This window comes from Canis lupus, chromosome 6 (assembly GCF_003254725.2).
Source record: "Canis lupus dingo isolate Sandy chromosome 6, ASM325472v2, whole genome shotgun sequence".
In the NCBI taxonomy this organism is placed as follows: domain Eukaryota; kingdom Metazoa; phylum Chordata; class Mammalia; order Carnivora; family Canidae; genus Canis; species Canis lupus.
In genome coordinates this window covers 27,630,258-27,658,090 of record NC_064248.1, presented here as the reverse complement: position 1 = coordinate 27,658,090, position 27,833 = coordinate 27,630,258, and the positions used below count along the sequence as shown (strand labels likewise).

At 46.3% G+C, this 27,833-nt stretch overlaps 1 protein-coding gene across 1 annotated transcript in view; it reads left to right on the top strand.

The window, feature by feature from the left end:
* Positions 1-27,833, top strand: part of LOC112679048 (nodal modulator 1) — a 57,170-nt gene that overhangs the window by 23,632 nt on the left and 5,705 nt on the right. The window contains 17 exon segments of the mRNA XM_025478542.3: positions 1,449-1,590; positions 2,627-2,758; positions 3,789-3,925; positions 5,438-5,525; positions 7,517-7,580; positions 8,422-8,517; positions 10,979-11,197; positions 11,287-11,369; positions 12,419-12,578; positions 12,704-12,830; positions 15,094-15,207; positions 16,038-16,165; positions 17,116-17,257; positions 20,638-20,721; positions 22,121-22,231; positions 24,062-24,163; positions 25,564-25,683. Coding sequence (XP_025334327.3) covers positions 1,449-1,590; positions 2,627-2,758; positions 3,789-3,925; positions 5,438-5,525; positions 7,517-7,580; positions 8,422-8,517; positions 10,979-11,197; positions 11,287-11,369; positions 12,419-12,578; positions 12,704-12,830; positions 15,094-15,207; positions 16,038-16,165; positions 17,116-17,257; positions 20,638-20,721; positions 22,121-22,231; positions 24,062-24,163; positions 25,564-25,683 — 2,049 coding nt within the window.

Below are 27,833 nucleotides of genomic sequence, written 5' to 3'. Positions count from 1 at the left end.
CAGAAGGGGCATTTCTAGTCCCCATTTCTTATGAGGTATTTATATTCCTGCATGTCACAACAGAGCAGACAGGCACCCAGTCTGGAAATGATACACAGGCTTCTCTTTCTTCCAGTCTCGATGTTTATTAGGAGTTAGTTCCAGGCTGCCAATCACACCTCCACTGTCTCATGCTTTTGGCTACTCTAGAACATCCATAAGTCCCCAAATTAACCCTTTATTAGTGGCAGGTGCATGGCTGCTGGCGCCCAAGGCCAAAATACAGCTGGTGTTTCTCCACCTCGCCCAGAATTGAAGATGGCTGGTCAGGTACCATCTGATTTTCCCGTTGCAGCAGGCAGAGAAGCTGGGGATACCCTGGCGTGGGGTCTCACTGTGAGGGTGAAGGCCCAAGCACGGTTGGGGGCAGCAGGCAAGAGACGAGACAGAGCCAGGGGTCAGCCCACTGAGCCTCTCGGTGCCATGGCTGTGCCCACCTGCCAGACTGTGTCTCATTGGAGCTCAGGCTCCCATGTGTCCAGCCAGCTGCTGCTCTTCCTCCCAGAGGAAGGGCGGAGGGGGGGTAGGCTGGAAAGGGCCCCCCTGTGCCTGTGCTCTTCTCCAGAGCAAGTGGGATCCCCCTGAAGGAGATGGGGTGGGAGGAGATTGGTTTCCCTGTTCCCACCAAACAGTGTGGTGTGCGAGTTCATAGCTCCTCTACCAGGTAGCCAGCTCTTGTGAAGTTGGCCACATCGACAAGCCTTTGGAAGCCCTTTCGAACCATAAAGGTCTTTTTCAAGGAAGAGCAACTTTGGAGTATAATCTTTAGGGGACCACCTCTTCCCCAGCCCCTTTTCTTAGCCTAAGAAAGGACACAGAAGAAAAGGAAAAGGAAGGAGCACTGGGTGGCTCAGTGGTTGAGTATCTGCCTTTGGCTCAGGTCATGATCCTGGGGTTCTGGGATCGAGTCCTACATCAGTCTCCCTGTAGGGAGCCTACTTCTCCCTCTGCCTATGTGTCTCAGGGATAAATGGATAAAATGTTTTTTAAAAAAGCAAAAAAGAAGAAAGTGGCTTCTTCCTGCCAGGGGGACATGCAGTAGCATTGAGAGACTCCTAGCTTACGTCATGAGTGACCTCAAGCCACTGGGGAGAAATTCTGGGCTTTAATGTGGTTTCCCCCCAGTGTACAGGTGACCTATGACAGCCATGTGCCCCTGGGGAGTGATGCCAGCTATACTTTCATGTACTTCATGACAGGGCTGAAGGCTAGTTCTTCTGTATCTGAGTAGAAACACGGTTTCTCACCATGGCCTATTTGGGGATTTGTTGTGATTATAAAACCAGGCCCAGAAGTGAACTTCTCTCCTTCAAATATTTAGCCTTGGGCCCAAGGGAATGTTCTGGTGCCCTGGAGGCCGGGGAAGCCGCGCCTTGACGCAGACACTGACGTCCTGTGTGTCCTTGCAGGTGATGGTTCCCGAGGCAGAGACCAGAGCGGGGCTGACCTTGAAGCCTCAGACTTTCCCTCTCACTGTGACTGACAGGCCCGTGATGGACGTGGCCTTTGTGCAGTTCTTGGCATCAGTTTCTGGGAAAGTCTCTTGTTTGGGTAAGATGTCACTTGAAAGCAAAAACAGGTGGGATTTTGGTGAGATTTTCCCTGTTGGGTAGCTGTTAAAGGTGAATGCCAAAACCACGCCTGGAGGTGGTTTTAGAATCCATATCACATACGGTTCTGAGTAAGTGCCACACGACATCACTAGAAACATTTCTCTTGGAGTATTTCTGCTTTGGCTCCTAAAAAAACCACATGGGGTGCTTTTTTTCCCAGCTCTGTCACTTACCAGCTATGAGACAGTAAGCATTTACCCGCCCAGCCTCAGTTTTTCTTCTGTAGAATGGGAATACTATGGCTCTCAGAGGGTTTTAGTGAGGCTTTAATACCATCATGTTGGGCACTGTGGCCCAGATGTTAACACCCTAGAGTCTGAAACCAGACTGCAGGGGCTTGCACCCTTGCTGTGTGACCTGGAGCAAATTACTTAACCTCTCTGTGCTTTGACTCTCTCTTTCATATGCAAGTAATGACAGTACCTGCCTCACAGGGTGGTTGTATCAAAGGAATTCGCATATTAGGGCCTGTGTGAGGACCTGGAGCACAGCAAGAGCCATGTAAATCTTTGCTATTATGAGTAATATAATTACAATGACAGGGCCCAGTTCTGTGCCTGGAATGAGAATGAAGTGGGCATTCAGCCACGCTAGGTCATCTTTCTTTTCTCTCTTTTTCTCTGGCTTATGCTAGTGTTCCATCAATACTCTTTCCCCCGTTTCACCTTACATCTGACTTAGTAGGTGCTCTGTAATATGATTTTCCCTCTCCTGCCTTCTCCGGCTGGCACGAGGTGTTGGATAAATAACAGGGTCACTTTCACTATCAGTGGCTCCATTGTTTGGTACTGATGACCTGCCCCAGGGGAGGGCTCTCAGAACCCAGTAGATGCATGATGGCTGTAGAGGAAGTCTGCTAGCATCGCCCTTCAGGATGTATACCGTGGCCAGCAGCGCCCACAGGTGGGGGGTTCACAGCAGTGCTGTGTCTCATGAGGGCAGCCGAACAAGGCCCTCCTGCCTCTTCTCTGCAGATACCTGTGGCGACCTGCTGGTGACGCTGCAGTCCCTGAGCCGCCAGGGCGAGAAGCGGAGCCTCCAGCTCTCCGGCAGGGTCAACTCAATGACTTTCACCTTTGACAACGTGCTCCCCGGAAAATACAAAAGTAAGAACCAAAGGCAGCATCTTGTGGCCCTCACGTACTTCCTGTCTTTTCTAAACTTTCCAAAACCCAGCTCTCAAATTGCATCCCAGCTGCATACTTGTCTTCCTCACCCCTTGACCTTGAACGTGCATTATTTAGCAATGGGTGATAATGCAAGAATCAGTGGTCCATGCGCTCACTGCCACCTTGTCAGGACAATGCGCACGTGTCTTCTGTTTGCAGAGGGTGCCCTCATTTGTGCCATTTTATTTCTAAATGCCTGAATAGAGAGCACGAAATAATCACACTGATGTGTTCCACCACTGAGCAGCTGTGTGACCATGACACGTTACTTGATTTCTTTGAGACTCAGTTTCCTCTTCTGAAGTAGGAGTGATACAGTCTTTCTGTAGAGTGCAAAACAAATGAAATAGTTTGTACAGCGCCTGGTAAGTAGTAGGTGCAGGTGCTGGCCAGCCTTAGTTCTCTTTCCCCTGCTGTTCTCGAGAAGCCACCCATTGGCTCTATTTCTGCTTTTTCCAAGCTCATTTTGGAGCTGCTGGCAGGTGAATAGCTTAGAAGATAGGCTGTTTTATCTGGGGAATTATATTTTCTGTTCTATCAGGTGTTGGCAAACTATGGTGGGGGGACCAACTGCCTGTTTTTATAAGTTTTATTTGAACACAGCCACACCCATTTGCTTCTGTATTATCTACAGTTGCGTACATGCTACAAAGGCTAGTTGAATATCTGCATGATGGGCAGAGTTGAAAATATTTACTGTCTGGCCCTTTACAGGAAAAGTATGCTGATCCCTAAATATCTTCTTGTGAGCGTGCTCTTTAGACACCATTGAATTTCTTTCTTGCTGATGTTAATGATCACTGGTTTCATTTTTCTCTTTAATACTTAAACTAGTTTTAAATATTACTGGTTTGTGTGTGGGGGTGTGTGTATGACATACATGTTTAAAAAATTAAGTCATTATAATTTTTACTCAGGGAGGTGATATGCATTATGCCCATGTGTGTCTGTGTTGTGGCTTTTCCAGTAAGCATCATGCATGAAGATTGGTGCTGGAAGAACAAGAGTCTAGAGGTGGAAGTTCTAGAAGAGGACGTGTCAACAATTGAGTTTAGGCAGACGGGCTACATGCTGAGATGTTCCCTTTCTCACGCAATCACTCTGGTATGTGTGGCTCCTGAGAGTTCTCTTGTTTATAAGGTCTTTTGGGAAGTGGGAAGGTACTAGCATGCCAAGAATATTATAATCATAGTTAAGTCAGATTTCCTTTTCTGCCCTCCGCTCACCCTCCCTATTCAGGAAAGCATAGTCAGGAAGCTTTTAAAATCCCTCTATAGAAAGATGCCTTTGTTTGGGAGATTTTCATGTCCCGGCCCTGCATTAAATTCTAACTTTGATGAGTGATTTGGGAAAGCCATTGATGTAGCGTAGAACACATTGTTTTTATAGCCCTGGGATCTTAATACCCACTTCTCAGGGTTGTAGTGAAGTTTAAGTAAATCTCTTATGTATTTGGTTTCCTTGGCGTACGCTGCTATTATTATTAATAGGTCCTGCTGAGTCACTTTCTCTAGTATATTCTGGGGCAAAGGACGGAGCAGGTACATCTTACTGTCTTGTTGATGTAGTCTCCCTGATAGGCAGTGTGCCATGTGGGTTTCAGGAAAGAGAACATGTGTGTAGGCCTGTCTAGGACCCTTCGTGAGTTTTATAGAACTTTTTGGCTTCATGCAACAGTAGATGTCATTGTTGGGTTCTGGTGGAGAAACTGAGGCAAACAGCAGTTGAGCCACCGCTTATGTTAGACACTTGGAGGAGTGGTTGCTGGTGTCTCAGCTGCCAGTCAGCTGTTCTAACTACCACACCACAAATACTCAACAAGCAGTGTTGCTCCAGGAGATGCGTTCGTTGAAACCCAGTTGAGAGTAAGTGGTAGACATTTAGGAGATTGTTCCTTTCCTCAAACTGTTTAGCAGGTTTCTGGTTCCCTTAGGATAAGATCCACATTCCATAACATTGGCCAGCAAGGCCCTTCCCTAACCCCCAGCCTCCTCCCTCTCTCTCCACCTCACTGCCTGGGCCCTGGCATTCCAGCCTTCTCTCCACTTCCACCCCACGCTCGTTCCCTCCTCTGGGCCTTTGCACATGTGCTTTCCTCTGCGTGGAATGCTGCATTTTCTCTGGGCATTACACATGGTTGGTTTTCTCTCGTCATTCAGGCTGCAACCCCAGTATTGCTTACTCAGGAGAGGTCCTGCTCTGAGCCTGGCCAGCTGAGAAGCTCCTGCCATGCTCATGCTTTATCCCACTTCCCTGGCTATTTTGCCCACCGCTCTATTACTTATTAGCTGAAATATAATTTCTTTGTGGACCACATTTATTTTCTGTCTTCCCGTATTAGAACATAAGCCCCTTGAGAGCAGGAGCCACATCGGCCACCAAGGCCCAGCCCTGGGTCTATCACATAGCAGGTGCTCAATAAATATTAGTTGATTAAATGAAAAAGAGCATGTTTTCGTGGGAAGTTTTTGAAGGTTTTTAATTTTCCTGTGTCACCCAACTGCTCAAATGATAAATGGGTAAAACAGATGACTGGTTCAGAAACAGAAATATTATTAATCAACTTGGTGTCTCCATCTTCCCTAGTAAGTCATTGTATTGGCTTTGGTCCCTTAGGAATTTTATCAGGATGGAAATGGACCTGAGAACGTGGGGATTTATAACCTCTCCAAAGGAGTCAACCGTTTCTGCCTCTCCAAGCCCGGTGAGTCTGGAGGGATTGATGGGCTCTGAATTAGAGAAATAGAAAGGCACCAAGGATTGTGGTAAAGGCCTTTGTTTCCCCTCTTGGTTCTCCTTGCGTCAGGCTATCAATTTCGGTGATGGTTAGCGTACTCTCATTTTTCTCTTTCTGCTGGAGAGAGTGGTGTTTTTACCCAGAGAATTAGAGCCGGGAGCTGGAGAGTGTTCCTGGTCTCCTGGGTTTGAGTTTGGTAGAGACAGTTGAGCCCTTTCCCCTTGAAAAATACTACAGCCAGTGAGCCATGGTCATCTTTTTGAAGATAAAAATTGGACCATCTCCCACCTTGCTTAAAATCCTCTAGTGGAAAAAAAAAAATCCTCTAGTGGCTTATCTCCCTTTTTTTTTTCCTCTCCCTTTTGAACAACTTTATTGAGGTGCAGTTTGCAGACCATAAAAGTCACCCATTGACAGCATACAAGGATTTTTAGTAAACATACCGAATTATATGACCAAAGCCATAATCTGGTTTAGGGCATTTTCATTACCTTGGTGATATTCTTCATGCATATTGACAGTTAATCTCTGCTCTAAGCAGCCACTAATCTATTTTTTTTGTGTATAGCGATTGGCCTTTTTTGGACATATCATATCATATCATATATCATATCATATCATATAAGTGAAATCTTACCATAGTGATATTTTGTCTGGCTCCTTTCACTTAGCATGTTTTTGAGGTTCATGATAATGTTTTGAAGTTCGTGTTGGAGCAGATATTAGTAGTCTGTCCCTTATCATTACCAAATTCCATTGTGTGGCATATCACATTTTGTGTGTCCACTCACCAGTTAGTGGACATCCCCGGTTCTTGGCTCTCACAAATAATGTTGCTATGAACATTTGCATACAAAAGTCTTTGCTGTGAATATCTGTTTTTATTTCTTTTGGGTTGGATACCCAGGAATGAAATTGCTGGGTCATACTGGTAAATTTGTTTCATTTTTTAAAGAAACTGCCACATGGTTATGTGTGCCAGTGATGTTCCCACCAGCAGTGGCACAAGGGCTCCTGTTTTCCCACATCTTCATAACATCTGTTACTGTCTTTGTGATTTTAGCCATCCTGATGGGTGTAAAGTGGCATCTCATCGTGGTTTCATTTTGTATTTTCCTAATGAATAATTCAGTGACTTTTCTTGGTTCTCAAGATAAAATACACAATCTTCCCCTCAGTAGCAGTCCCTAGCACAATACTGGCCTGTAGTAGGTGCTGGTGCTCTGTCAACATTTGTAGGCTGAAAGAGGAAACAAAGTGAATGGAGAGACTGAAGTCTTTTTTTCTGCTGGTAATTGCACAGGGGCTTATTCCGCGGGATGGAAACAGCAGAGGTAGTTTGATCTAATCGCAGGTTTTTGTAGGAAGTATGGCCAAAAGGTTGGCTCATGATCGTTCGGGAGAATAAATTGTTAAACTTCTCTCCTTCCTGAAATTGACTGTATTCCTTTGGCAAATGGCTTACTCTCCTAATCAGAGTCGTTACTCTATGTGGGCTCACAGCTTCAAAGTGTTCTCTGTGAGCGTTCCACAATTTTCTAGGTCTTCCTCTGCCCCATGCCCTGTTTTCAGACTATTTCTAGGAAGGAGAGCAGGCTGTGGCTGTCTTTTGGGACTTTAACAGAATCTATTAAGTGGAAAATTCTCAGTCTCGTCTGCGGTAGAAATATACTTCCCATTCCTTCACATGTCCCTATTAGCTGGGTCTGCGCAGACTAAACTAGCATGAGTTGTTCAATTATGGAAAGTGAAATCCTGAGTTTGTGAGGGGCCATTACCGGGTCATTGGTAAGAAGCAGAAGCAGCAGCAGAAGAGGCATCTCTGATGCCATTATTGCACATCTGTGTGTTGTGTGTTCAGGTGGGAGGCTCTGCTTGTGGCTTCCCAGTGCTGGCTGGGTGTGCTCAGTGTGATAGATGCCCTCCTCTGAAAATGGCTTTTGATTTCCTGGCTGCAGGTGTGTACAAGGTGACCCCTCGCTCCTGCCACCGGTTTGAGCAAGCATTCTACACCTATGACACGTAAGCTGGGTGTTCACTGCCCTGTAGTGTTTGTGAGCCTCCTGTGGAGTTAAGTGGACACACATCTCTTCTTCTGAACAACATAAGGAAATTTTTTTCTATATTTTTTTTCTGGAAGAGGTAAAGTTTAGGGCTATGTAATTGAAAAGGTTAGCGACACCGAAAAAAAAAAAAGAGGTAAAGTTAGGTTATTAAAAGGAATTTCCATGTAAGGATTTTAAGACACTTGGATAAATTATCATGATTATTATTATTTTTCATAGTGAGAAGCGTGAGCGAAAGGTGGGAGGGACAGAGGGAGAGAGAGAATCCCAGATAGGCTCCATGCCCAGCGTGGAGCCCAACATGGGACTTGATCCCACCACCCTAAGATCATGCTCTGAGCTAAAACCAAGTCAGGCGCTTAACCAACTGAGCCTCCCAAGTGCCCCAACCCTTGAATAAATTATTGAGGAAATGGAGCTGGGATCTGTTTCCCCAGAATTCTATAAACCCAGGGTGGAAGGCTGCAGTTCTCAAGTGGCGTGACTATCCTCTTGGTTAAATCTTCCAGCCCTCACTGATGGGTGTTTCTCCAACCTCGGCCTCCCATTTTTACATTTTTCTTACAAACACTCTAGGCTTTCACTGGGAATTGGAGATGTCAAGTTTTGGAATGGAAAATTAGTTTACCCTTTAAAACACTGGTAACCACATCAGGAGTTACCTCATCCCAAGCTTAGAGCAATTTTGTATTTGTGTACTTCAGGGTCAGAATGGTTGCCCATTAAGGGTGTGTCTATGATCCTTTGAGAACAATGAGGTGATGTTGCTAGTGTTTTCTTTCCACTTTGATTTATAGGTCGTCACCCAGTATCTTGACGTTGACAGCCATTCGCCACCATGTCCTTGGAACTATCACCACTGACAAAATGCTGGATGTCACTGTGACAATCAAGTAAGCCTCTTGCTCCACAGTGGTCTGAGCGTGGGAGGGTGGTGTGGTGGACAAGCACTGGGGACTTGTCTAACAGACACTCTGAAAGTTATTTCTGATTTCTCATCTCTAGGTGTGCGTACACACGGCCTTCTCTTACACGACAGAGCTGTAAATTCACCACAGCCTTGATCCTCTCCTTTTATGATTCAGGAATTAACTATGAATTGAGGGAGAGCCTTCTGACAGCTCGTTGCAAGTGCCTTAAATTTCTGTTTGAACTCTCTACACTTCCTGTCTTTGCTAAGGGGGAAAAAAAAATCTCTGGCTTGTTCATTGTATTTCAAGTGTTTTAGCAAATTCAGAAAAATTGTCTATTTTTCTTGAGACCTTTTCTTGAAGACTAGAGATGGCACCTGATATACGAAGGGTCAGGAGGGAGAAGGTATATGAAGGTATATGAAAGGCAGTCCGTCGTAAGGGTCAGGTTCATGCGAATGTCCCCTTTGAGAGGACTCTTTGCTACATGGTGAGGTGCATCGGACACCCTAATTTTCTTGAGAAATGACAGAGTTTTGGCCACATGACCATCTTTGTAAGAATGGAAATCTGAGTAACTTTCCCTCTCCTTACCTTAAGCGATCTTCTCAGCTGTGTCTCTTCTTTTCTGTCCACTGCCTTTTCAACTCATCCACCCATGCAGAAAATGTTGAGGGCCAGCCCCTGCGCTCACGGGACTTAAAGTCTCATGGGGGACACGGACAGTTGTCTGGGTGTCATACACGGGACTGTGAGGTTACACCTATAATGAGGGCTTTGAATTGGACCCCATGGGGACTGCGGGGTGGGGGGGGCACACAGGGGAGGTAGGACAGTAGGACCAGCCCATGTTTTTTTTTTTTTTTTTTTGACCAGCCCATGTTAAGGGTCTTTGCTTTGTTGTGTGGACACTATGACATGTTTTAAGTAGAGGGATTACTTTTTTGCTTCAGCAAGATCCCCCTGGCTGCTGAGTGACCAAGTAGAAGCCACTTACAAGTGAAAGTTACTTGAGACTGGAGTCCAGGTGGGTTCAGCCAGACATATGGTAGTGGATGGGGAGCAGTGGACGGCTGGGAGGTTTGTTGAGCAGATGGAATCAACAGGATGTGGCAACACACTGACCAATGGTGTCAAGCAAGACGAATGTCTGGCTGAGTAGTGTGGATTAAAGGAGTGCCCATATTCCTCAGGGTAGCCAGGTGTCTAGGAGAAGGACTTGGGAGTATTTCTTGTAGGCCCAGGACTGTGCCTGGTGCTGGAACAAAGCCTTTTATTATTTTCCTGCCTGGAAAGTAGTAATTACTGGTTGGACTGGAAACTCATGTACTTACCAGTCGTGACCCCGTATTACTTTATTTTCAGTCTTTATTGAATTCATTTTTCTAACCTCAGAGGAAGTTTTGTTTTATTTGCTTGTGCTGAGGATTGTATGAGATGCATGTTCCAGCTGGACGTGGCCACCTGGATCCCTCAAGGGGATCTCAATGTTCGCTGGATCCCAAACTGGACTCCTGGTTGTTGGCCTCCCCAGCCCCCACTCTTTGTCATCTTTCTAGATGGTCCTTGACTCTCCTTTCTCCAGCTTCCTGGCCTCCCTGTTTGGGCTGTTGTTGCATGGTGACAGTGTGTTTTCCATGTGGAAGGCAGAGTTCATCCTTTTAAAGTAGAGATCACGTCATTCCTCTGTTTACAACTCCAGTGACTCTCCATCCCACTCAGAGTGAAATCCAGGGTCCACACCAAGGCATACAAAGCCACCTGCTCCCTCAGGATCGTCTGACCCATCTGACTCTTTGCTGGGTCCCTCTGCCCAGGCTACCTCAGTCTCCTTGGTGTCCCCTGAACATGCCAAGGGAGCTCCCTCCCAGGCTCCAAGGGCTTTGCACTTGCTGTTTTCTTGCCCAACATACTCCTCACCCAGGGACATCAATAAAGAATAGTGCCCTCATGTCTCCAGCCTTCTCTCCTTCCAGGCTGCTTTATTTTTCTACATTGTACTTACCCGATATTGTTTTCTGCTGCTTGTCTACCTCTTCCCACTGGAATGTGGACTCCACATGGTTAGGAAATGTTGTCTCTCCAGCTTACTGGTTCTCTAGCAGAGTGGGTTCTCTGTTAATGATTGAATGAAAAAAGATGGTGGTGTGCAAAAACCTCCATGTCCTACAGGAAATCTGATATTTCTTCAAGACATAAAGCGTTTCATCCCAGCTGAAAAGCTACTGGATACTGCCACCATCACAAAGAAGTTCAGTTTTTATTTCTTAAAAAATGATTGTTTTTTTTTTTCAAAATAGGAGCAGAGCATGCCACCATGGTGGTGTTACAGGGCATTTTGGTTTTTGATGGAGGGATGACTCCATATAGAAATGTCAGATTGCCACCGACTGCAGGGATAAATAACCACATATGCTCTGAGCTACTCCTTCCTTTCTTGCAGATCTTCCATTGACAGTGAACCCGCATTGGTCCTCGGGCCCCTGAAGTCTGTGCAGGAGCTGCGGAGGGAGCAGCAGCTGGCTGAAATTGAGAGCCGTAGGCAGGAGCGGGAGAAGAGTGGCAAGGAAGATGCTGGGGAGGGAAGGACCAAGCCCCCTGTCCAGGAGATGGTAGAGGAGCTCCAGGGCCCCTTCTCCTATGACTTTTCTTACTGGGCACGGTAAGCTCTGTCTCTTCCGTGTCCTGTATGTCTTCTGTTTTCCAGTGGAGGGCAGAACTGGCCACGTGGAAGTATTTTCATTGTTTTAGGTCTGGAGAGAAAATCACAGTCACACCCTCGTCTAAGGAGCTGCTCTTCTACCCTCCTTCCATGGAAGCCACCGTCAGTGGAGGTAAACGTCAACTTATTGAGCCTGTGACACATCTCTACAACTGTTCATTTACATGCCTTTAAAAATGTATTCCATGTTGTTGTTCTCACAAAACTGTCTTTGTGAGGCTCCTTAAATCCCCTTTGGCAAAGAGCTGTGCCTACTTGGTGTGTGGGTGAGTGAATGGAAGGTCTCCGTCGATGAAAGTAACTCTGGTAATTAGAATTTGGGCAGTCTTTTTGGAGAAGGACCCCTGACTTCTTCCTGACGTTTTTAGTTTGCCACCAAAAGTAGACAAAAAGCACAGATGTTACTTGTTGAAATGTGATCATTAGCCATCGTATGTCTGGTGTTTATATGTATTGGTAGGGGTGAGTGAGAGTGTTTTTGGGACTGGACAATTAGAAGTGATGGCTGTTGGAATATTTGTCTTTTGGCTTCCGACCATCTCCTCTAGCATTGGGGGTTCATTAGGTCCTGGGCATTTATGTGGTCTGTGTTTAGAAGGAGGGCATATTGAATAGTGTGGCTTTCCAGCAGGCAGCCTGTTTGGGGTAGGCTTCTGCCTCGGGTCCAGCCGCATAGCCTCCTATGCGCCAGAAAGACCTTGTGACCACAGACAGAGGGGTAGTGAGAACCCAGGCTTTCTTAGGTTTAACTGTTGACATTCCCAGCTGTTGAGCAAGGGATGGAGGCAGGCATGGGCCCCCCCAGTTATTGCAGTTTTATAAATTAAACAACCTCATTAGGGACGCCTGGGTAGCTCAGCAGTTGAGCATCTGCCTTTGGCTCACGGTGTAATCCCAGAGTCCCAGGATCGAGTCCCAGGATCAAGTCCCATATCGGGCTTCCTGCATGGAGCCTGCTTCTCCCTCTGCCTGTGTCTCTGCCTCTCTCTGTGTGTCTCTCATGAATAAATAAATAAAACCTTAAAAAAAAAAAAAAAAAGAAACCTCATTGGAACTAGCTTCAGATACCTCCGTTTCAGGCCCTCCCTTACTGGGAAGCCCCTGGCCCAAATGCCCCCTCCCACTACAGCTAAGTCTTGGCCTTGTTTGTTTCCTGTTTAGAAAGCTGCCCTGGGAAGCTGATTGAAATCCATGGGAAAGCAGGCCTATTTCTGGAAGGCCAGATCCACCCAGAGTTGGAGGGTGTCGAGATCGTCATCAGTGAAAAGGGGGCAAGCTCCCCACTGATCACTGTCTTCACTGATGACAGAGGTGCTTATAGGTAAGCCCTGATGAAGAGGTGACTTGCTGGGGACCAGGTGAAGAGCCCAGGCTTGTGTGGGGCCGGCAAGGCCTCCTGCAGGTGTGTGGCACTGCCACCCCCAGCATCTACTTGCTTCTGTTCAGTGTCGGGCCCCTGCACAGCGACCTGGAGTACACTGTGTCCTCGCAGAAGGAAGGCTATGTTTTGACTGCAGTGGAAGGAACCATAGGAGACTTTAAGGCATATGCTTTGGCCGGCGTAAGCTTTGAGGTAACACATTTTTAAAAGATGGTTTTATTGAGGTGTAATTGACATATAGTAAACTGCACATAAAGCATATGATTTTGTCGTCTCAACAGAGGCATACACTCATGAAAATAGTGAGAATCTGGCACCCCACTAAGTTTCCTTGTATCCCTTAGTACGCTCTCCTTCCCACCCTTCCTGCTGATCTGATCTGCCTTCTGTCACAATAGATTAGTTGGCATTTTCTAGAGTTTACACAAATGGAATCATACAGGATGTGCTCTTTTGGGGGGTTTCCTTTCACCCAGCCTGATTTGGAGGCCTGCTGACCTCAGCTCATCTGCATACCTTTTGGCAAGTGTTTCGAACTCTCATCTTTAACTGTCTTCTGTGTAAAAACACAGAATGTTCCTATAGTGGTATTTGATGTCATTTCTCTCCTCTCCATCCTTCTTGGGAAGAAGCATGCTGTGTGCCATCCAGAGTAGGGCTGGAGACCCCTGAGTATAAATATTTTCAACATAGAGGTTCAAGGAAAAGAAGTATAGATGACATCTCATACAAATTTCAAATTCTATTGTGCAGGATGTGTTTTTTACATTTTTTTTTTTAAGATTTTTTAACTTATTTTTGAGAGAGTGAGCAGAGGTAGTGCCAGAGAACATGAGTTGGTAGGAGGGGCAGAGGGCAAAGGAGAAGCAAATTTCTCCTCAGCAGGGAACCCGATGTGGGGCTCAATCCCAAGGCCCCAAGATCATGACCTGAGCAAAGGCAGATGCTTCACCAACTGAGCCACCCAGGTGCCCTGCAGGTTGCATTTTATTTACTTACATTTTAATTTAATTTAATTTAATTTATTTAATTTAATTTAATTTAATTTAATTTAATTTAATTTAATTTAATTCAGTTTGCTAGAATATAGTGCAGAATGCATTTTAAAGCATATTAAAAGACATTCCAACTGGGAAGAAATCTTTATGCCATAAATAATATCCTAGATTATCAGGAACTGCTAAAATTGATAAGAAAATGACAACTCCATAGACAAAAGAACAACAAAGCATATGAAAAAGCAATTCGCGCAAGTCCTACAAGTGATTAATAAACATAGAAGAAGTGCCCAACTTCCATGGTGACTGAGGAACGTGAAGGAAGTTACCATAGGGGATCGCTGGGTGGCGCAGTGGTTTAGCGCCTGCCTTTGGCCCAGGGCGCGATCCTGGAGACCCGGGATCGAATCCCACGTCGGGCTCCCAGTGCATGGAGCCTGCTTCTCCCTCTGCCTATGTCTCTGCCTCTCTCTCTCTGTGTGTGACTATCATAAATAAATAAAAATTAAAAAAAAAAAAAAAGGAAGTTACCATAGGAACACGGGGTTTTAGATTACGTTTGCAGTGATGACGGCAGCGTCCATGTTTTGGAGAGTGTATGGTCCCACGTGTAGATAATTCACAGAAGTATAAGTGGTCACAGCCACTCTGGTGTGCAACGTGGTGGCATTGTTTTGAATTCAGAGTGCACGATGCCCAGCAGTTCTCCTAGGAATAGAGGAAAACATAAATGCACACAGATACACACATTCTAGGATGCTTCGATGGTCTCCTTTTCTCTTAGAAAATCAGGTGGCTGGTCTGCATGCGTTGGTCGGCCGCACCGTGCTTTAGGATGATGTGCATTAAGACTCGGTGTGGCAGATGTGTGTGGACTGGATGGGAAGCCAGGACCAGTGGTTGGAGGAAGACAGCCGGGTATGGGGCTGTGTGGCAGTGCCCCATGTTGAAGTAATACCCAGTATTACTTCAAACCCATGATGAAGTTCCACCCTCCCCTCCTGCACCACGAACTTGCCGGTCAGTCAGCACTAGCCGTAACATTTGTATGTTGGTGTAGGCATAGAAGCAGTTCTGGAGCACCTGGGTAGCTCAGGGGTTGAGCATCTGCCTTTGGCTCAGGTCGTGATCCCGGGGTCCTGGGATCGAGTCCTGCATCAGGCTCCCCGCAGGGAACCTGCTTCTCCCTCTGCCTGTGTCTCTGCCTCTCTCTCTGTGTCTCTCATGAATAAATAAATAAAATCTTTAAAAAGGAAGGAGCAGTTCTGGAGGGCTACACACCACCTATTAATGTTAGTTACTCCTGGGGACAAGGAGTAGACCTTATGTTCCCCCCACCTCCCATGGATAACAATAAAGAAAAAACAACCCAAAAGAGTTACCTCTTGACTTTCAAAACGTTCTCTTCAGTTGGTAATAGGCATCCACCTTGCTCTGCTGTTCCTTTCTCACCCCAGATAAAAGCTGAAGATGACCAGCCCCTCCCCGGCGTCCTCCTATCCCTCAGCGGTGGTGTGTTTCGTTCCAACCTCTTGACTCAGGACAATGGCATCCTGACATTCTCCAACCTGGTAAGGTGTCCTGTAGTTTACCGCCGGTGAGCGTGCAGGGACATGGCATGAGGGACTTGTGTAGTGCTTGACAACGTGAGAACAACACCAGCATGGATTGTTTTACGTTTCTTCGGGGACCAAATGTAATTAGAGTACTGCTCTTACTAGAACTTACTGTTGCTGATTCACGTTCCCTTCCACACACACTTCTTGTTTTCTGGCCACCGGCTTGTCACTAAGACGATGTAATTAATTACCTTGGCCACAGTGGCTCCCCTCTTAGGCATCCCGTTGTTAGACCACAGCATCACAATGTTTATGATGCTGAGTCTTGCTTGGTGGTTAGCTTGTGTTTCTTCTGCAAACCACGTTCCACCTGGTGGGGGAATAGAGATGTTATCTGGGGCCCCCACTGGTTGGAACTCTGGAGGTGTGTGTTAATTGGCCCTTCCCTAGAGTCCTGGGAATAAAGTGACTGCTCCGGGAACGTCAGTGAGGCGTATCTGAAAGATCATGCGCTGTGCAGCTTCGAATCTTCCCTCTGCTGCTCACTTGCTGTGTCATCCCAGGGAAGTTACTTGACCTCTCTGAGCCTCAGTTTCTTCATAAAATTCAAATTGGTTTCTGTATCACAGAGGGACTATAAGGCCATAATGCTGGCTGCTATTGGAGATGTCATTGCTGTCTCCATAACCCACTCACTGGAGAGTTAGAGTCATCCTTTCTGTCTGTGCAGGAAGCCCTGGAGTTCTGGCCACATTCCCGTGTGTGCTGACCTCAGTCGCCTCCTGTTAAGCCATTACCTAGATGTGGCAGCAGGGGCTCAGTATGTGGTTGTCTCTCGGCAGAGTCCTGGCCAGTATTACTTCAAACCCATGATGAAGGAATTCCGGTTCGAGCCGTCCTCACAGATGATCGAGGTGCAGGAGGGGCAGAGCTTGAAGATCACTGTGACTGGGTACCGAACGGCCTACAGGTGCGCAGCCAGCCTGCTCCCCAGTCCTGTAGAGTCCTACTTGGGCCTCTGTTTCCCGGGAGCTCCACCTTGCTCCCCCACCCCACCCCCCATTTCGGGTTTTACCTGGGAGCCAGATGAGATGAGATAGCAAGTCTAGAGACTTTTAACTGCTGCCTTTTTCTTCTGATCGCTCAAATTAGTGATTCTGTCACAAAGTCCCTATTCTGAAATGGGCTTGAGAGAGCCCATTTCATTGCTTAAAAATTTATTTTTACTAGAGCTTGAAACTCAAACATTTAAAAAGGAGGAAATGAACTCACTTGAATAAGGCTTCAGAATGTTGAAGAGCATATAAAATGTCAAGTTTTCCCCCATTTGTTGTCTCCCAGCCACTCATGTTTTCCATCCAGAGACGGTTTGCACAAATGGTTGTATACGTATACAAAACACTGTATGTTAGCCGTATCAGCATCATGTAGCTAAACACATTGATCTACACACCATACATATGTATTTGTAAACGTACAAAAACCCTTGAGATGAAGGTTGATTAATCAAAAAGTTTAGAAAAAATGGGCCATTTTCAAATGAATATGTAGAATGAGAAAGAAACTGATTTCACTTTATTAAATGTTTCATTATTTAGAATAAAGCTTAATGAAAATAAGATAAAATGGAATAAAGTAAAGTTTAGCCTTTCTTAATTGGAATTTTCTGGAGCATCCCTTAAAATGTAAACGAAGAAAAATTGACAGTCTTCTGCCCAGCTCGAGCCTTCGGGCAGGAAGGCCGGATTTGGAAGTGATACAACCAGGACTGAATTGGCTGGGTCATCGGGGTACAGTTCTCCACTGGGCTATTCAGCACTGTAAATTGTTGGTAAATGGAGGGCACTTTACCACAAATCCTTTGTGTGCTTCAGAAAACCACGGGAATATCATGTTCCATTTCTTCTCTTGTCATTCTAGTTGCTATGGTACAGTTTCTTCCTTAAACGGAGAACCAGAACAGGGTGTTGCCGTGGAAGCAGTCGGACAGGACGACTGTAGTATTTATGGAGAAGACACCGTGACAGATGAAGAGGGAAAGTTCAGGTTACGTGGATTGCTGGTGAGACTTTGGACATTCTTTAGGAGTGGGTTTTTTCATACTGTGTTCAGAGGTGACTGGCGGTGCCCCCAAGACTGCTAGGAATAAGCTGAGCAAGGAGTTAGGACTCTGGAACCCTCCTAACCCCTTTCACCTGGCACAGCTTACCTTTCATTGAGTGGACACATTGGGTTGGGGTTTTGTGACAAAATACGGTTGGAAAATGGGTTTGGTGCAGCTTTTGCCTGGCATTGGGTGGTTATGGGATAGGCCAGGGCTCTCAGACCAAATGCCTGTGGCCAGAAGAGGCATGTGAATGGCCTAAGGAGGTGTGTGCTCATCTAGGTAGTGGTGAGTGTGATTAAATCCAGAGGGCAGGGCCCATGGAAAGGGGGCAGCTGCCATCCAGCTCTTTATAGCCACGTGGGAAGATAGGCTCGGTACTGCTAGATCATTTGAGTTGTTAGAAGTCAGAAGTTCAGATTTCCACGTGAAGACTCCTGACTTTTTGGTATCAACAACTAATGAAAACGAAAAAAAAACACCCCACAAACTCCCAACATTTTTGTATGGGAGCCAACACATTTGCCCGTTTGCTCAGTTGCCACATTCAGTTTTCTGGTGCTGCTTCCTCCATTTTTATTTGTGCATTCACTCTCTTGCTCATTCAGCAGATACTACCTCTCTACTGTGTGGTCACTGAGAGCATGTGGGTTGGACAACAACGGCTGGATTGGGCCCCTTGGATCTCGGGTTGGATCTTTAGGCTTTTAGATTCACACACTGGATATTCCTAGCTGACTGCAGAGGCGCACATTATCTCTGCAATGGGCTAATGTTTGCTCAGATCACAGGAGCTGAAACGTAAACCTGTTTTCAGTTTATTTGATAGGTTGGGGCAAAGCTCTTCTTTCCCCAAAACAAAAATATTCGTGTCCAGGGCACCCCAGGGTCAGATCCTGGGGTACCTGGGAGGCAGGTTGGAAGGTTGCCTGGTGAACTTGGGGTGTTCAAGGTGAAGGGGAAGGATGGACTTGGGTGTCTTCCTGGCTGTGCTGAGGACTGGAATTCTTATGGTCCAGCCCAGTGCACACCAACTGGGTGGGCTCCCCGCAGCCTGCTCTGCCCACCACGGGTGTGTTCTCACCAGTCATCAGGATGACACTTACCTTGCTATCCCTAGGGATCTGCACAAGCCTTACTGCCATGCTCCTTTCTAGCTATCCTCTGCCTTGCAGGAGGGCTCTGGCTCCGAGGAACATGCTGCCTCCAGGCCTGCTTCCCTTCCTGTAACGAAACAGACAGGCAGAACACCATGGCCTCACACTCCTGCAGCCAGGGCCCAGGGACAGGCGTCAGGTCTCCGGGGCCAGGTCCTCACAGGGCCTTGGCCTCACCAGTCCAGTGTGAGCCCAGCCTTTGCAAGTCTGTCCTTTGTTGGCCACACAAATGAATGCCCTTCTGCTGTCATCTGCTTAGGTTTAAATCCTGCCTCCGTCATTTTTAGCTGTCTACTTTCAGGCAAGGGGTCCATCCTTTCTGTTATCTGCATCTTCATCTGTGAAATGAGGATGAGAGTGACACCCCCCTCATAGGTGGGCTGTTGGTGTTACAGAAGTTCACATGTGCAGACACAGCAGTCCTGGCACAGTGATGCAGTTAAGTGCTTAACAGAGCCTTCCCCTGGGGCAGCCTTCCCCCGGACTGCCAGCTCCGGTTTTGGTGTTGCAGCTTTCTGAGGCCACAGCTTGAAAAGGGGTCTGGATAGGTGCCCTTGTAGGTCGGGCTTAGGGGAGCCTCCCTTCCCCTGGGTGGACTCTAGCAGCGTCCTTGGCTTACATCACTCTTAAAGTTGTAGGAATGCAAAATCTACATCACCTCCTTGATTCCCTCAGCATCTTGCGAGCCCAGACGTGTTCTTCTAAACCCACTAACCTAACACATTGTTTAATTAAACTGAATATAGTTTCCTTCTCCAGTGCAGATTTCCATTTTAATTAATGCTCTGAAGACACCCTCCTTCTTCTAATAGGTGTTAATTTATTAGCTCTCACAGTAGTTTTCGGAGTCACCCTGGTGGCCGCCCACACCTGCCACGTGCCAGACCACACATTCTGGAGGAATATCCTTAGCTATTCCTCGGCCAGGATTTGGGGCTTGAGTTTGCCAGTCTCCCAGAGGGTGCCAGGTTGGAGATCCCTCACTGAAGGTTTTCTAAAGATTTTAGCCCCAGTCAGGATGTGTTCATTCATTTCCCCTTTCCTGGCACTGCTGTCAGGCTGCCTTAGCCGAGAGACTGCAGCACTAGATTCCACTGCTAAAGGATGAAGGTGAATCCAGGAGTTGGTAGGCCTGAGCAAGGAGCGTCCCGTCGGGATGGAGCAGCCCCCCCAATAGGCTCCCACTGGCCCAGGCGTGGGAGTGAGCAGCCAGTGCTGTCCCCTTTCCTGCCCAAGTGACTACTCACATCCCTTCCTCTCTGGGGTGCAAATAGCTGTTTTGAACTGAACTCAATACTACTGTAAAGTCCTAACTGAGCTGTAAAGTCAATGAATGTGTCTACTGGTGATCATAAATTTGTTCTCAGTTTTTTAAAAAAATAATAGCTTTATTGTCTTTGTAAAGGTGCCCCTGTGCTCATTATAAAATAGCTCAAGCAACATATCCAAACAGACAATCTTGAAAAGGAAAAAACACAGCCTAAAGCTATCAAAGCACACATTATTTTAGGAGACCAGAACTCTTTTATCCATGCTAGTTTAAAAATAAATGATTATGTCTTAGGGTTGTCCTTGTTAGTGGCATATAGACACCTCAGAACTCAGCTCGATGCCTTAGATCCTAATGTGTGAGCGGATTAGTTATGCTATTGATCGGAAATTGGTCGCTTTGAAAGCTTTCTTAGAGTAATGATTTATTTGGTAAACTCCATGTACACCTGTAAAATTGAGCAATAGAATCAAATCTTAGAAAGAACAGATATTTTTAAGAAGAAAATTCTCAGGTCTCCCTTGGCAGAAATCCTGTCCATTATAAGCATTCGGGAATCTCATTGCAGTTGTCTCCACGCATATATGCAGGCAGAGGGGAAGAGTGGACAGCCAGGCAAGAATGATTTTTATCAGAAGAAGCATGTTGTGCTTAGCAATTTTGAAGTAGGAAGCCAAATCTAATTTTTCTTGGGGATTGAAGGAATCACAAACTTCCAGATAAATGTTCCTTCATCAGGGTGCTTCTAAAAGGGATTCTTACGAAGGTTAATAGGCCACAGACTGTGACTGGAGGTGGGGTGGGAGTGGTGGTGTGGTCGTGACGAGGGCCTGCTTGGTCAGGGCAGGCTTGGGTCAGGTTCTGGGCGATGACCCCTTTCTAGAGATGTGACCTCTATGGTTTGCTTGCAGCCGGGATGTGTGTACCACGTGCAGCTCAAGGCAGAAGGCAATGACCACATCGAACGGGCCCTCCCCCACCACCGGGTAATCGTGGTAAGGCTGGAACCTCTGCGGGGGATGGCGTTGCGGTGGATGGCGGTGCGGTGGGAGTGCTTCCCCAAGCAGAAACGCTTTAGCACTCCCCTGGCTGGCTGCCTTTCATCTGTTGCGGGGGGAGCTCCGGGTCCTAATTAAGGGTCCTCTTAGAACAGTGTCATCTTCACAAGTGGCATCTCCTGCAGGGTTTTAATGAGCAGCATCACTGTCGTGAGTGCAGGGGAGAAATTTGAGCTGTTGTCTCCTCACTCCCCGGGCAACCTCTGATCATTATTCTCCAAGTTGAGGATCTCAAGGTCTAAGTGGCATTTCAGATCAAGGGAGGGTAATAAAGACAACATAGGCTTAATTGGTGGTAGGGCCACCCGATTTTCTTATATCCAGATGACCTTGTTTTTTCCACTTGGTGGTGGAGTCTCTTAATATTCCGGATCACGACTGAACTCATTGATCCCTAAAGACGCAGCCGTCCCTCCAGGTCACGGGAAGGAGCCCAGGAACCATTTGAAGTGAAGCTTATCCCCTGTGGAGTGATTCTTGTTTGCTAGACTGAAGGGTTTGGATGAGATGGGGGAGAGGTGGGTGGAATCTTGGTGGCTTGATTAGGTGGCACTGGCATGAAGGTTGTGAGAGGTCAGGAGAGGGGTGGGCCATTGAGGACCATTTGACTGAGAAGTAGGTTTTCTTGATGTCCTTATGGCATCTGGCATTTTAAATGGCTGTGAGGGTGGGATCTCACAGTTGTAGGTTTCCCTGCCATGGTGGGCAAAGGTCAGGGTCATGGGCAGTTGTGGGGACTACGGCCTGGCATATATGAAAAAGTGACAGATAGGAGGGCACATACCCAGCTCCTGCTGTTGGCTGCCAGGCAAGTTCATCTTTCTCTATTTTTTTTTTTTTAAAGATTTTATTTATTTATTCATGAGAGACAGAGAGAGAGAGAGAGGCAGAGACACAGGCACAGGGAGAAGCAGGCTCCATGCAGGAAGCCCAATGTGGGACTCGATCCCGGGTCTCCAGGATCAGGTCCTGGGCTGAAGGCAGACGCTCAACCACTGAGCCACCCAGGCATCCCTCTTTCTCTATTTTTAAGAGAAGCTGGAAAATCTGGCTTTTTTTTTTGTGTATGAGATTTTTCTTTAAGATTTTGGCAAATAATGGAAACTGAAGAAATATCCTGTGCCAGTCAAGCAGAATGTCTCTGTGGGCCAGCTGTAGCCCACCTCTGTGCTGCCAGCGTGTGCCGTTGGACTTGGGCCACTTCAACGGCAAAGTTCATTCCCTTCCTGAAGAAGTGAAGTTTGCTATGAAACAGCTCCTAGGACATCATCCAGCTAGAGTGGAAGTTCCTCTCCTGGCTTCCTCACCACCAACGTTGTTCTTGGTCTCTTTCTAGGTCGGCAACAATGACATCGATGATGTAAGCATCATAGTTTTCCGGCAGATCAATCAATTTGATTTAAGTGGAAACGTGATCACTTCCTCCGAGTATCTCCCTACATTATGGGTAAGGCCAGTTTTTTGTTTTTGTTTTTGTTTTTGTTTTTCTATGGTTGTTTTGTTCTTTTCGGCTCTGAGAAGAGTGGGAGTGGGGTATGTGGGCTTGCCTGGCGCTTGCTTTAGTGCGCTGATGGTGGAGGTGCTGAGGGCTGAGCTTGAGATCCCAGCACATATCTAGGAGAATGGTTGCTGATTGCCCGGAGAGAAAGGCTTCGTACTTTGAGGTAACTTTGTTTAGCTGCCCATAGAAATAAATCTTTGGAAACATTGTGGTAGAAGCCTAACTAATGCCCCATTCAACGTAGAGTCTAAAGCAGGAAGGATAGTTTTCAGGCAGAGTGCCTTGTAACTTTTAAAATTCTGTCCAGGATGGAGGTGGTGGGCAGGGGACAAGGAGTCGGGCAGTTTGAGCTGTGTCCTGCCCACCCCACTGCCACGGGCAGGCCCTTCCTTCCTGTGGACCGTGGTTTCCTCCTCTGTGAAACGCAGGAGTTGGACTCAGTGACCTCTTAAGATCTCTTCAGGTTCTAACAAAATCTCCTTGCCTGCAGTTAACAAAGTGTTTATACCATGCTCCAGGATCCCTTGAAAAATGTCAGTGAATTGTCATGGGAGTGTGTTTTTCAAAGGCGCTTGTAATTTTATGGATGATGACATGTTTGACTTGGGTGAGAATGTGCACTGAGTTTTTAACTCCCCTCTTAACTTGCTCTTCATTCCAGGTTTGCCAGCATGTTGCCTATGGGGGCCAGGCAGGCAGCGCCAGGGTGAAGCCGGCTGGGTGGGCTGTGGGCAAACTGAAGCAGACGGGAGGGGATGGCACCACTCCTCGGCTCCCTGGGATTGTTGTCATATTGGAATCCTGGCCCAGGGTTGGGATCACTTCCCAATTTTCCAGAGAAGCTGGAAATTAGAATTACTTAAAATCACCTGGTTTTTAAATAGAGGCAATGAATTCAGATTTGCTTAGAACATCGTATAGGACAAAAGAACGCATATGTGATCTTGGATGTGACCCACAGGCCTCCAGTCTGTGACTTTCGTTTTAGGAAAACACCTTGTGACTTGTGTGTTCTATGTAAAAGTGTCAGTGTGGACCCTGAGGAGGGGTGGCTGTGGCATTTTCATGGCAGAGTGGAGCCCCCAAAGCCTTCAGCGTCAGCCAGGACTGTACCCCCTTCACACGTCCCATTGCTTATGGCAGTGAGAATGAGAACAGGCCAGAGAGAAAGGCTAGAAACATGGGACTGAACTGCTTCTGGAAGCAGCCTGGATAACCAGATGCAGAAGGGGAATGCATTTTGAGTTTAAGGAGTTTGAGGAATACAGCCTATGGAGAGGCAGTGCCGGGTGGGCCAGACCCTCAGTGATGTGTTGTGTCCCAGGCGCCAGCACGTATGAATCGTGTGCCTTTAGGAGATGCAGGCTCTGGGCCTCCCTACGGGTGACAGTGATGCCTATTCAGAGCCAGGGTTGGTGACCGCATATATAAAGTGCCTGTTGCTTGCCCGGCACATTCTAGCTATAGTAGAAGCTATTCCTTTTATTATTATCAGTATACTATTACCATTTTGAACATTAACATAAATTGCCAGAATCGATTTTAAAATCTTACATTTCTATGCAGGTCATGGAACTGTGAGTCTCCGGTGATTGAGGAATGTATTATGTATTCCGGCCGGGGGCAGGTGGTTTCTCTTTCAAATATCCACCTTTCCAAAGATCCTTTTCCCCCTGAAGAGATAAGTTATTCTGAGCATGAAGTGAAATCCTTAAAACGAAATGTTTATTGTTTTTTAATTTCAAAAGCACGTCCTGCTTTGTTTCTCCTCTCCAGGTAAAGCTTTACAAAAGTGAAAACCTGGACAACCCAATCCAGACGGTTTCCCTGGGCCAGTCCCTCTTCTTCCACTTCCCGCCGCTGCTCAGAGACGGCCAGGTAACTAATGCCCGTGGCTCCATTCCAGCAGGTGTCTTTGAATAACTCCACTTCCAAGTTTAAGGAAAGTTTTTTCATTTCCCCCCCAAATACCTCTCTGCAGAAATGGTTGATGTGCTCTCCGACTTAACAGAGGTCGGGCTCTGTAGGGTTTATTTTTTAATTGGCTCTTTTCCTGTTTACAAAATAATACACATTCCTGACTGGAGATTTTTGTGGGTAAAAATCAGATATAATCCCATCATCTAGAAATAATCCCTGTTAATGTGCTGATAGGTACTCTGGTCTTTTTTCATTGTGTGTGCGAACATAAATATACATTTTTATGTATTTTAATATCGCAAGGCTGGGATTATTTTGTACGTTTTATAATCTGCGCTTTTCAATGAAGAATATATTAGAACTCTTTTTCCCATCATTAAACCTTTATGACATGATTTTTCATGGTTGCCCAGTAGTCTGTCATATAGGAAATGCTGTAATTTATATAACCAAGGCCTTACTTGGTGTCATCATTTACTGGTTATGTTTATTATCAGTTGTATTTGGACAGAGTCAGCTATTGTAGTTGTCATGGTGAGAGCAAACTTTGCAAAGAATTTGATTCTTTCCTGATGGGCCTGGCATGCATTCATTAGTAGTGAACCTATGTATGCCGTTCTGTCTCCTTGCTTCTTACCACCTGCCATGGGAATGATAAACTGTGGCCTTTTTTGGGCATGAAATGGCCGTAAAATAATGAAATAGGTTGCAATGGACGTTTGGAGTCACTCCCCGTTTCTCGAGATGCCCTTTGAAATAGCTGCCGTATGCAGCACTGTGGAAAGAGCACAGGCTTCAGTGTCAGACTCCACCTGGGCCCACCGCCCACTGTGAGATGGGAGCAGTAAACCCTACCTTGTCAGTGGTTGATAGCAGAACAGGTGTCTGCCTCATGTGGCGCTCATGGTGCCTGGCACACAGCCGGGGCTCCGCACACAGGGTTTGTGACCGTCACCGGTACCATTCCAGAGGTGCTGTGTTCTTAGAACTTGCCAACTAATGAGCCACTTAAGTATTGTCCCTTAAAAGTCAACCTCATTTTGGATTGAAATCAGCCTTTCTCAGTTGGATCGTGTATCTCCCTCATCAGAAGTGGCTCGTAATAACTTGCTGTGTTTCATGAAGTCAGATCCTCAAAGGACCACAATTATATTGTGGCTGAATGTGCTTATACGGAAGTGCCGCAGGCTCTGACGGCTTTATCAGAAGATGCTGGGGACACACAGCTGTCCCTGGTAGAAGGGCCCACCGCGGTTCCTGCTCTGAAGTTAGCGACCTTGGTTTGGATGTGTAACCTTGTGGGGTTCTATAAAGCATAAAGTCCTTTATAAATGGAACTTCTTCTCACTTGTACACAGAATTACGTTGTGCTGCTGGACTCCACGCTCCCCAGATCCCAGTATGACTACGTCTTGCCTCAGGTTTCTTTCACGGCAGTGGGCTACCACAAACATATCACCTTGATTTTTAACCCCACGGTAAGGAGAAGGGGGAGTTCGGGAACGGCCTATAGGGATGGTGAGAGGAGGAAAACTGTGCAACCTGTGGTCCGGGTATTAGTGGAGGGAGGACACCTGTTGCAGGGCCCCCAACTTTGGGTCCCTTTTGCATTCTTGATTTCCCTAGATCCTTTTCTCCTATTTTGAGTGCTCATGCCTTCAGTTCACTTTGAGGAGGAAGCCGTCAATGAGGAGAGGGGATGTGTGTAGGTCAGTGGCTCAGGTGTGACTTTGGGGGAGAAGGTCACTGCTGTATCGTGGTTGAGGGTGTTGTGGTCCTTCAGCCGGAGATACAGGACACCTGACCTGCCCAAGTTCCTAGAACCAGGTGCTGGTTTGTGAGAAATAGGACACAAGAGCATATAAAGGATGCCATGGAGCTGTGGGAAGCTGCAGGACATGAACCTGGCACGTGATTTATTTGACACATTGCAAGAGAGAAAAAATCCTACACAATGGGTGGGATACCTGTAGATTAAAAGGAACTTGCTTATTTAAAAAGTTTTTATTATTATTATTATTATTATTTTAAAGATCTTATTTATTTGAGAGAGAGAGAGCATGAGCAGGGGGAGAGGCAGAGGAAGAACCAGACTCCCTGCTGAGCCAAGAGCCTGACACTGGGCTTGATCCCAGGACCCTGAGATTATGACCTGAACCAAAGTCAGATGCTTAACTAACTGAGCCACCCAGGCACCCTGAAACTTGCTCGTTTTATCAACTGTTTGCCATACATAGACGTCATGGGATCCTGTATCAAACAGACTAAAAAAAACAACAGAACAAACAAAATACACATTCATGAGATAGTTATTTAGAACAGTGCTTCCCATAGCTGGTATGCGGTAGGATCACTTGAGGATTAAACGCACAGCAGCCACAAAAATGGGCCCCAGGGCCCAATCTCAGACCTACTGATTCAGAACTTGGTAGTAAGGGTGGAACCCAGGATCTATGGTAAAACAAATCTGGCCTCCCAGCTGCCATATTGGTCATTGTCATAGACCATTTCAGCTCAAGGGTCAGAATTCTATTTTTTTTTTAAAAGATAATTGTGCAGAGGAGTACATTCAGCCACTCTCTTTCCTTTTTAACAACTGTGCTACCTAGTACTCCTGTGGGTGGCTATTCCGTAGTATATTCAGTTAGCCCCTCTGCTCAATAGATGTTTGGGTTATCGCTCGTATTCTGCTGTTATAAACAACCTGTTAGTGATCGGCCTCGTGCGTGCATGTTTTTGAAATTTTGTCTGTCTGTCTCCGGAATAGACTAAGAAGTAAAGTTGCTGACTCACAGGGTCAGTGCGTTTGGAACCTTGCTGGATGGTGCCCCTCCCTCCAGGGAGCTGTCCTATTTGTGTTCCCACCAGCAGTGCATGAGAGCACCTCCTTTCCCCAACAGAGCGTGTGGTCAAATTAAAGAAATTTTGCAGTCTGGTGGATGAGAAATGGCATCTCCTTGGAGCTGTCCTCTGCATTTCTCATCCTTCCACATGCTTAAGAACCATTTTTTGTTCTCTTTCTGGAACTGTTTACTTTTATCTAGATTGTTGGTCCTTTTCATTTTGGAAGCCCTTTGTATATGAAGGAATTCTAACCTGTTGTGATGTATGCTGTACCTATTTGTCCCAATTTGTTTTTTCGTTTTGATTATGCAAACATTTATTTTATTTTTTACGCTAAATGTATCGATGTTTTCCTTATTGCTTCTGAATTTTGAATCATAGTTAAGAAAATCTCCCCCACTTTTCAGTTTTTAGAGGAATTTCTTTTTACTCCAGGACTTGCATGGTTTCATTTGGTACATTTCCATCTCTGTCCGTTTGGAGTTTTTCCTGGCGTAGGGTGTGAAGAAGAGTTCCAAATTTATCTTTCCCACATGCAATCAAGTTATCATTTTGTGCTTTTCAGAACACCATCCTAGCTGGGAGGTAGGTAGGAATTATTCTCCATCATCTAGAGATGAGACCCAAGGAGACACTGAGCAGTCTAGGTCCCCAGCTCGTGCACAGCAGGGTTAGGACTTGAACACAGCTCTTCTGCTGCTTTCTGGGCATCTCTGGCCAGAGGCTTGTGCTCAGTGTCTTGGCAAATAGGATCTTACCTGAAGTAGAGAGTCTTTCTGACAGA